At 40.1% G+C, this 11,202-nt stretch overlaps 1 protein-coding gene across 2 annotated transcripts in view; it reads left to right on the forward strand.

The window, feature by feature from the left end:
* Positions 1-9,781, forward strand: part of LOC134536950 (uncharacterized) — a 56,040-nt gene extending 46,259 nt beyond the window's left edge. For both annotated transcript variants that reach the window (XM_063377060.1, XM_063377061.1), the window contains exon 9: positions 1,612-9,781. In XM_063377060.1, coding sequence (XP_063233130.1) covers positions 1,612-7,819 — 6,208 coding nt within the window. In that variant the 3' untranslated portion in view covers positions 7,820-9,781. The remainder of the gene's footprint in view (positions 1-1,611) is intronic.
* The last annotated feature ends 1,421 nt before the right edge of the window (positions 9,782-11,202 follow it).

The raw sequence follows: 11,202 nt of genomic DNA on the forward strand, positions 1-11,202 counted from the left end.
AACCCCCTCAGCCATTTTTGCTCGTACACAAACTTAAAAATTCTGATGCCCATACCTGCCAACCTACAAATTTTTATTAAAATTCTATCGATGATTCAAAAGTTATCATCAGACAAAGTCACATACAAATACATACTACATACAAACGCCGATCACTCTAGTTGTTATTGAGACATCGCTTTGCTCAGTCAAAAAATTACTTCACAGGGTCATTTTTTTTCAATGTGTAATAATATATCTACTATTCACAGGCATGTGCTGAAAACTATAAACAACAGTCTCCAGCTACCATCACTGTTTATTTTCGGTACTTTTTTGTGACTTTTGTGATCGGCAGACAACCTTTCTGAATCAACTGGTTATTAGGGATCTCTTTAAGGGTTGGATTATCAGAAGGCATGGAATATTATGAGAAAAAAGAATGAAAATAGCTAACGGTTATATTTAATTACTGCGAAACACATGCATGACACTTTAGCACTTTCCTAAAAAAAAAAAAAAAACTGTTTATTTAAGTTTCAGTAAAACTTGTTATATAGTATTATCATTAATTAGTTTATATTTGTTATTAACTGCAAGGGTAACAGATCATTCCTTGTTACAGGACTATGTCTGACTTCATTTAGCGCGAATTGCATCTCCCTCATTCAAAAGTAATTTTTTTTCCATGGATTAACTGTTGGGCCAGTCCGAGCCCGGTTTTAGTAGGGTTATCTACCTGTAGTACATAGGCCTACATACTTTCAGAGAAGGTAAACTTTTCATTACGGCTGATGCCTGTATTGGTCGCCATTTACAACTTCCACATATCCACATGGGTTAAATGATAACATTGGCTCCAGGTCTTCTAACACATTGTCAGATGAGCGATGGTCCTATCCCAAACAGTGGCTGGAAGGGTAACACCAGCTGGGATGGCAGATGATCAAAAAATTATGTTACTCCAGTAACTAAGTACAAAGTAATATTTTGTATGGTTTTGAACAGACTTAAAAATTTTGAAAATCAAAAATTTAACATTATGAAGCAAAAAAAAAATATGTTTTCATTGATGTGCTTCACGTGAACATGCAATTCACCAGCTTAAAGTGACTATTACGTTGAATGGCATGCAAAGTTTTGTTATTATGACATTTATTTAGAATGATTTATAAGTATGTGAACAGAACTGAAAGAACACTGCTACACCAATGTAGGGACATTTATTTCTGGATCGAAAATAATTTAAATATAATTAAAAACAAATATTTGCATATCAGAAAGCACTACATATTTTATTTTGAAGTACATTGCTCACTTGATGAATAAAGAGGATATATTTGCACACAATAGTTGAGTGCAACAAAACTATTATTGAATTCTGAATACTCAAACTAATTATCTTTAAACAGCAGTATGTATAAAAGGTTCACACAAGAAACAGAATTATTAATGGGGACTTGTCCGAGCCCAGTTCTATTCTAGGTTTTCCAATTTGTCTCCAATAGACCACACTGCATTTAAAATTACAGTATTTAGATACACTCTTCAGTACACACTCATTGATGTATGAAAAATACAATGTTAAACACATAAAAAAGTGTTACTAAAGTATTTTTATTTTCTGTGCAGGGACGTTCTTCTTAACGGCCAGCCTTTGCAGTTGAATCCCGACGGCAGTTTGCCGATCGTCGTTCCCACGATACATCACACCGACCAGTCGATCACGGTCACGATCCCACCCAACTCCATCGGGTTCTGGGTGATTCCGAACGCAAAGGTGAGACCCTGCATGGCCCCGGTAACCGGGAAAATGCTAGACTTCGAGGACCTCGCAGCGGTGCACGACTGGGAGAACTCGGACTTGGCCAACAGCGAGATCGGCGGACTCAGGAGACAGCGAAGGAAACACAACGTGAGGCCACGGCTAGGTGCACTAAACAGCAGAAGAAGGGAAAACAAGGAAAAACCGGGTAGTTCTGAAGAACCTCAAAACGACAAGACGAGGAAGAGGATCTCGGGAAGATCCAAGCGGTACACACCGGCGGAAAATGGGCCGTACGTAATTCCAGGCCTAAGCGTCGAACTGTTCAACCCAGCGCAGCACTCCGTGAAGAGTCGGATTATCGCAAACAAGATAAAAAAAGGTGTTTTGAACATGAGTAACATCAAGCTGCCCTCGAGTGAGAGAAGCCTTAAAAACTCAGAAGCAGATGATGACGAAATCAACATGAGGACCAACATCCAGGCGTCTCTCGCAAACCCGGAAGATTACTACAGCACGGAGGACAGACAACTCTCCAGACATCACAGGCGAGCCTACAGCACAGAATTTGGGCAGCGTGATCCGCTTCCCGTGAGAGGCAAGAGTTCCAAGACTGTCGACTACAGCAAAGACTACATCTACGACGACGATGAGAACCCTTTTGATTACGTGGTAGAAGACAACTTTGCTGCTCACATTGGCTCAGAGGGACAAGACGCAGTGCAGTATTTCCAGGAACCGGGTCAAACTTTCGAGGATGTGAAACTGACGCCAACCATGAAAACCAACAAGTATGAAAACTTTGGTGAGTTGTGGGAAACAAAAGGTTTTGCAAATAGAGATGAACAGACACCACAAGGCCAGGATCCAAAGAAAGCATTTTATGTGAGGACGTCACCACCTTATCTGCGTTCGTACATTCCGTATAATTCACACGAAAGGATGTGGCAACACCCTCCTCCGAGATACGCCAAGAACAGCTTCAATATGTGGCAACATTACAATAATGATGACGGAAAGAATGAAAACGATCAAAGATATAATCAAAAATTTCTTACACACCCAGCGCAAAATAACGATCATGAGTTCTTGTTACACAACACGAGGGAAAATACAATGAATGGGAATTGGAGGCATGATGGGGAGCGTGAAAGAATCAGAAACCTCTATGAGAACAATGACAGCGAACAGGAAAAAATAGAGTCAAATTCAACAGATATAATGGGTCACGAAATAAACAGAAATGAGAACACTGGCATCGATGACAAAATCAGCCAGCCCAGATATGACTTTGGGAAACCAATTGCAGCATTCATCATACAAACACTACTGGGCGATAACCCTGCATTCCCAAATGCACGTAATTTTTCGCACAGCAAGGAAAACAGACCGAAACTTACTCTTGAAGGTATTACTTCTATCAAGGAAAACAGACCAAAACTTATTCTTGACGGTATTACTTCTATCAACGAAAAAAATGACGAGACTCTTGAAGGTATTTCTTCTATCAAGGAAAACAGATCGAAACTTATTCTTGAAGGTATTACGTCTATCAATGAAAAAAATGACAAGGCACCAAGAAATATGATGAAAGTAAACTTCAACAGGACCCTGGCAAGCAGCATTGAAGAGGATGGCTCTTACACGTTGAAAAAGCAAAGTGAAATAAACAAAATGACAGCTTGTCAAAGACTGTTGAATGTCTCCATGCATGGAAGCCAAACGCACAACACTCAGCAAGATTTAGACAGTCCTAGTGCCACTTCTACAACGCACAACTTAATGAAAGTGGTCAGGGGAGATACCAACAAAACTACAGATAAACAAGATGGAAATATTGACATTCAAGAATTCTCCATTGAGATGTTGGAGGAAAAAAAGAGATCTCCAAGATCTGTGCCACTGGAATACAAACAAACACCCATCACACATGTTTTACACCCCACAGGCAAACAAAGAAACTATTATGGACGTACTGAACCTTTGGTACCTCGGTTTGAAGCACTAAGAAAATACTTGTCTGATTACGATGATTACGACGCTGACAGAGAGGCATACTTAGAAGAACTTATTTTCGCTAGAATACATCCAAAACAGGACTTACTGCCTGAAATCTTACGCAGGGGTAGGACAGTTCAGGCGTTCAGGAGACCTACAGGACTTGAACTGAGGCCAGCTTTTGAAAGGTTGCGTCCGTATTATGAATACTATAGAGCTGACGGTGCCAATTCAAGATTAAAGTTCAAAAGAGATGAAGCAAAGCAGTTACAAGAAGATAATTCGGAGAGACCCAACGTTCATTCTGACAGACGATTTTTAAATCTTGACGTATTAGACTACAATGATAAAATACTGCAGTTGAGAGACACTTACCATTCAAAAGCACAAAATGATGATCCAACAGTAGCAAAAATATCTGGAGGCTTAACACACTCACTAATAGAAGTGACAAATGATGTCGGCCAAAATGAACCAATGCAAAGTGTCACGGCACATGAGTTAAAGCAATCTGAGAGCGCAGAAGTGACAAGTTTAAACGAAAACCTACTTTTCATGGGTACTTCTGAAGGAAAACCAAGCGAAGAAACAAATACTATCAAAAACCAAACAGAAAAAATAGAAAGAAATTCACTGGCACATGCGACTCAAATTCAAGAAATACCAAATATTGAAATAACCACTAGTGTTACAGAGAAAATCACAGTACAAGAGGAAACAACTACAATAAATACACACACACTGGATGATGGAAACTATAAATCACTTCTGAAAACAGAGGGGGAAATACAAAAACGTTTCCTTGACATGACAACAGAGATTGGTGAAATAATAAACCAAAATGTCACTGAAAGCAATACAAATAGTTCAACAGTTTTACTTTATGGTTATGATGAAGACAGAGTCACAACAGTCCCAGTTACCAATAAAACATTAAACAATGTAACTAAGTACGAACCACTAAATACAAATAACTTGAACATAGAAGCAGAGAAATTTCCCAGCAATTTAGACCCAACTTATTCCCAAACATCTGAAAACTTTAAACTGAGTAGGAAGAGGGAAAACATGAATGAAAACACATTTAACCGTATAAAACTTCCAATTCCCAAAGAAAATACTGAAAGCAAAGATACAAATAAAGAGAAAGTGCCAGACACAAACAATTTCAGTGCCATGCAACCTGATAAAACTTTCACCAATGGACACAAAGAACAAACCTTTTTAGTCATCACAAGCGTCAAGGAAGACTCCATGACGTTTGATGGTGAAGATGGCAGTGATGAGAATAAAAAAGAATTCCCACCAAGCACAGTAAGAAACATCACAAGTGATTCAGCAAAACCAGTCGATGATGATCCAACTCAGTCTTCAGACGAAACTACAAAGAAATTACATGAGAAATGGTCACAAAGTGCAGTGATCGAAAATGAAAACCAGACAAGCAAAGTTGATGATACAGCAAAGGAGTCAGAAACATCACCCACACAACCACCGAGCTCATCGGGAGACAAAAACGCTCCCGGTAGCTCGAAAGAAACTCGAGACATGCAACTTAAAACTGCTCCAATGAATGAAAAACAGCTGAAAAACACAGATGATAGCAAACACCTGAGCACGCAGACTTCAGGAAATGCGGATGTAATCACACATGCCTCACATGATGGTAAAACTACAGCGATAGAGTCGAGGTCACTTCCAGAAACCACAAAAGATACTGCCAGCTACGACAAGAGTGCGGAAAGAGAAGTCAGTTCTGGTGAGCCACGCGATACCTCGGGAGAAAACCAAAACACTGCAACAGTTGGCACCGATCAGGACCCCACAAATCCACAAACTGACACGCACAAGAGTTTGCACACGGAAGTCGCAGGGCTCAAAGAAGCTTCCGAAACACAGGAAAGTAACCCCGGAGATGGCAACAATGATAAAGGAGAGGAAAAGAAAGGCAACTTTAAGTCTGGCAGGGTTATTAGAATGCAGGGTGAAACTCCGGGCATGAGATTGTCGCTGCCAACACTATCACAGTCGCGTGCGCTTCCAGACATCGCAAAGAGACGAGAAGAGAGGCTTAGAGCTCTAAACGAGCGACGCGCACGGATCAGAGCAAGACTCCTGGCGAGAGCGGGCGCAGGCTCTCACGAACGTGGGAGTGCAAGTAATCGCAGAAGATTAAGGGAAGCGCTCGGCCAGTTTGCCGATGAGGGCGAATCCACAGACCTGAATGAAAACCACTTTCCTCTGCATTTAGTCAGCACGGGGTATGCGAGGGCAGAAGAAAATTTCAACCCATCGCTCAGCACCGAAACTTTCATCGAACGGTACCTACTGCAGCAAAAAAACCAAATGCCGTCGACGGCAGACGGAATGATAACAGACAGAGCATTACCGAGCGAAACAGAAGACAACGTGCACGTAGCGGGCCGGGGATACAACAACGATAACATCAAGCAAGTTAAAAGCATTCACCGCGACACACTACAACTGCACCCTAGATATTATCACCCGGCACCAATAAATGCGTACACATCATACATAATGAACACCATTCAAGGGGTTCCAGCAAGAGGCTCAGGCCTGGAAATGGACAAGGTCATTCCTCCCCCAGACTACCAAGCTGGGAGAGAAAATGACATTGATGAGCACACAACTTCTCAGCACTTGACACCATTGGACATGGGAAGAAAGCACCGTACGGCAAGAGAATCGCTACCGTTACGCTCAAACTTGCATTACTACGTGCATCAGACAAATGAACCATTGATTTTTTCAAACATAGGTGGATACCCTTATCCTAGTATTGACGAGAGAGCAGACATGCCAGGAATGTTTATGGACTATAACGAACATCCTGATGACTTCATGATTGATGACCTGGAGGATTATTCGGTCTACAGGCCTGGTCGAAATGCCTACGTGGTGGACGATCACCAGTGGCCAGGCAGTAGCGACTATGATGAGAAACTGAGTGGAAACGAGCTGCTGCCATTTATGTTTGAAGTACACGATCCTGACATTTACGAAGAGGATGATGGTTTTGATCCCGAGCATAGCGACGAAGAAGTTATATTTGATGCGTCTTATCCTTATTACGAAGGCGATCATGTTGTGATACCCAACGAAAACGTGCCAGATGGAAACTGGGACAAATTTTTACACATACTTGAGGAAACTGAACTCGAAGCAGAAAACGAAACGGAAATTACAAAACCAAAGAACACCAGCAATGTTCCAGCGGGTGATACGGACAAACACAAGGAAGAACTAAAAGAAAATGTTGTTCCTGAAAAAATCTACGTTCCAACGCGTTTCAGACGATCTGTCAGTTCGGGTGAAACACACGAATACATAACTACACCCACAGAAACTTCAACTACAGAAAATACACACAGTCAACAGCATATAGTTAAAATGCCAAGTCCGAATCCATTTAAAATTAAGTTTAATGATATTCCTGGATTACTAACAATTTTAGGAAAATCAAAAAACACAGAGGACGCCGACACGAACGCAATCCACAAATTGAAACCTAAATCCTTAAGTGATCAGTGGTCTACATATGCTACAGGAAAAAGCAGAGATTACAGGAACAACATTAAGAAGATTATACATCACACTAAGCCAGAAGTTTCAAACAACAGAAATATTAACATCAAAAGCAATACTGTTGGTAGCAGCAACACAGAAAGTAATGATTCCAAAGAGATGTCGGAAACGGCGAAGACGGAGGAGGTGATGCGTCTGGTTTTCTACGCCTATCCTGCGGGCGAGAGCAATGACAAAGAAGAAGCACACGAGGAAGACAAGAAAGACGAGCTCACTGAGACTGTACCTGACTTCGCGCCGCTCGAGGCTCCAGATGTTCGCCGCCACGACGAATCTCACAGATCCCACCTTATCGAAGATGACGACGACACGTTCCGTTTCTCTGACGAAGACGACGAAGATGACTGTAACATCGCCAAACACAAACATACAAGAAGACAGTCTGAATCCGATGACATTAGCTTAGTCAGCGTTCTTTTTCAAGCTTTAGGAACAGTTATTAAGTTGTTTAAAGACTTTAAACTTTACTAGTGTAGTGTGGTGTGAATATAAAAAGTAATATTCATGAAGCATATAACGCATAGTTTTATCCTCGAAACACAAGATTTTATAAAATTTATTTCTTGTACAGCAAACAGAAACTTAAAAAGCTAAAAAAAAAAATTATGTTAGATTTTAGAGAACAGATAAAAGTGTTTATTTATATCCCTGCAAGCTAAGTATCAACTGGCATTTAAATACATACTTAACTTGATTAAAAAGTAAAAAAAAACTTATTACCTAAAAACCTGATGATATTTTAAGGTACAACCTTAATGGTTATATTTTAGTTAGCACATAGTAAATAAGGTGAATTTATACATGTGATATTTATTGCAACTTCTTTATAAATTTTTTTAAAAGTAAGCTGAAGTTATTTTATGTTTATGCTAACATTACTTATTCAATTTGTAAATATTTGCATTAGTTTTATACCACTGTTATAGCTATGTACTACTGATGATGCAATCACTCCACACTTATAGGTTATTTATTTTATAAATGGTGTGGTTCCATCGTCTTTGCATTAGTAAATACATATTTTAATTACGAAGAAAGTAACAAAGGTGCTGTTGTAAAATTACATACATGCTAAGTCCAGCAAAAGAGAACTCTGATACAACACATACGATGATATTATATATGCATTCACCTGAAAAATACTTATGACAGAAGATTTCATGCAAGAGATTATTGTGAGATTATGTATGAATCAGACAAGTTTATGTATAACTGTACAAAATAAGTTAAACATATTGTCACGTGGCACCTAGCCGGTGCCACCACCATTTCTGTCACGATTCACCTTCAGAGGGGGGGGGGGCGAGAATCGTAGCTCTTTACATAGAAACAACTCGCTTGGCATCAACTAGTCTTAACTTCATAAAATACTTTACTGTACCTAGGATCATAGGTTCGTCATCCCGTACAGGATGTCTGGTGAGAGCTGAACTAAGGAGATTTTGCAAAATAACATAATACTTAATTAAAATTATTTTATTCTTAAAGTCAAATACTCAACATCATTTTAAAGAACATTTAAATAGCGGGATTACAATTTAAAACAATAATCTCTTTACTTCCTTAACGATTGAACGACCTTACAAGAGAGAGAATGAGAGAACTTCACTAAACACTTCCCTAGTCCTTCCGAATACCTCAAATCATAATTAATACTTAAAATTAAAACAAAGATAAGTCCATACTCACATTTTCCGAAAAGCCTTTCTTGATCGATTACTTTAAAAAAATAACGTAGGGGCCTCTCCTGCCCTTGAAATCCCGAACGAACATTACATTTTAAAAACTATGACGCGTGACCCCTGACGAGGGCCATAGCCTCCGCCCGAAAGCTTGACGACTACATTATGACCTAACTTAAATTAAACGACTCGTGGCCTCTGGCGTCGACCATAGCTTCCGCCCGAAAGCTTGAATTCCTACATCACGAACGAACTAACAACTCGTGACCACAGGTGAGACGCATAGCCTCCGCCTGAGTGAGCCCCGAGTCATCACTCACTTGCGCTTAAATTCGCGCGCCCTGCCGCGCCTACCATAACAAAAGCTCGTTATTGAAGTCAAATTTACTAAACAACTAACTAGAACATCTGGGAAGACTACCCCCCCTCTACCCCAATGTGCAGGCCACACCGCGCGGCTTGTTACGACAGCGCGCCCCAGTAACTGCGGCCCGTGGCTGCGCCAGCGCGCGGCCAAACAAACAAACAAAATTCTGCAAGCCCGCAGCGCGCCGCGCCGGCCCCGTGCCCCAATTACATGGTCACGCCACTTGCGCTGACGAGTGAACAGAGCAGCCAGCCTAGAGTCCCGTCAGTAAAGTCCCTAAATTTGATTTCAACAACCCTGCAAAATTTCAACCCGCGACAATATTGATCTCATAATTCCATTTTGTGTCCCTTGTGTATGTAATAAAAAAATATAACAAAATAATTATTTCTAGTGTATCAATTACTTAACTACCCAAATTGGGAGAGCATACCTAATTATTATAATTGGTGTAAAATACTCAAGTTGTATGAAGGTCATTGATTCTATATGTACTATATTCACATAACATTTTTTTTAAAATCTGAGCAGCTTCATAAAACTGTGTAAATAAATTTATAAAATTTTGTTTATTTAGAGAAATTACATTGTGGCCGGCAGGGCCACATTTTTACTTGTAATTTATTTTTGTTGCTGGTCTCTAGTTTTATATGGTTTTTATTTCACGTATTTTTACGCCTTTTTTAATTAATGTTAATTTATCTGTAAATTCTTTTAATTATATTTGTTTCTGTTAATTAGTTATACGCCGTTTGGTAGCTATCGATTATGAGTTTAAGAACATCGATTGTGTTTCACGTAAATACCACTTGGCGAGCGCCCGGCGGTTGGCTGATGACGTCAGACATTCGGCTTGCCGGGGAGAAAAAATCAGCTGGGGCCGGGGGAGAGTGTGCCGAGCGACCGTCGAGGACAGAGCCATGTGACGGCGCGGACTGGTGTGCCGGACGGCAACGGGCCACGAAGAGTATTGGGCTGGAGGCTCCACGCTGGGTGACAGGGCAATGGATTGCCCTGTGATACTGAACTTATCAAGGTAAAGAGAGGCCGCAATTTTGATTTTTACCCTCGTGGTACTGCAGTGGTTTTTGGCAAACCTAGTGAACTGTGTATTTTCCCATACTAAATTTTATTTGGACGGAACTTTTATTAGCCAGTTTGGTGAAGAGGCCCATTTGTTTTCACACGTTGTTCCAGTGTGGGATTTTCTTAAAAAAGGTCGCCCGTTTGCCTGTAGTTGCAATAAAAGTATAAGTTTGGAAGAAACGAACATTTTGCAATTTGTTTTTGAGACTTTGTCATCGGAATTTGCATACTTAAAGTTGGCTTTAGCTAATATATCAGCTTGTGCAGTATTATTAAAAGTATGCGATCGGTATTGGACTACATGCGCAGCCTGATGTTGGTTGGTGCGGCCATTCTACGTTTTTATAAAATCATTGGCAAGTTAATAAAGAAGTAAGACTTTGTTTGAAGCTGATGATAAATACTTCTGTGGTAACATGGTTATGTTACGTGAAGAGTTTTTGCTACATTTCCCTTAAAAATAAGATATTTTTTTTTCGATCATCGTTCACGCCTTTGTGAATTCGTACCTATGGCCCGGCGTGGCATTAGACTCTGGAGTTGGTGAGGAAGGTCAGGAAGCCAGCGCACGCCTAGGATATTAACTTTGTTTTTTTGGCAAGTCTTTAGCAACGAACATCTGAAGAAAGACTAAACCGTTGATTGAGAGTTTAAGAACTTTATTTAAATAAATTTTTTGTACTTCAGTTTTATTATTGTAATATTTTTTTATATATTTA

Source organism: Bacillus rossius, chromosome 11 (assembly GCF_032445375.1).
Source record: "Bacillus rossius redtenbacheri isolate Brsri chromosome 11, Brsri_v3, whole genome shotgun sequence".
NCBI lineage: Eukaryota > Metazoa > Arthropoda > Insecta > Phasmatodea > Bacillidae > Bacillus > Bacillus rossius.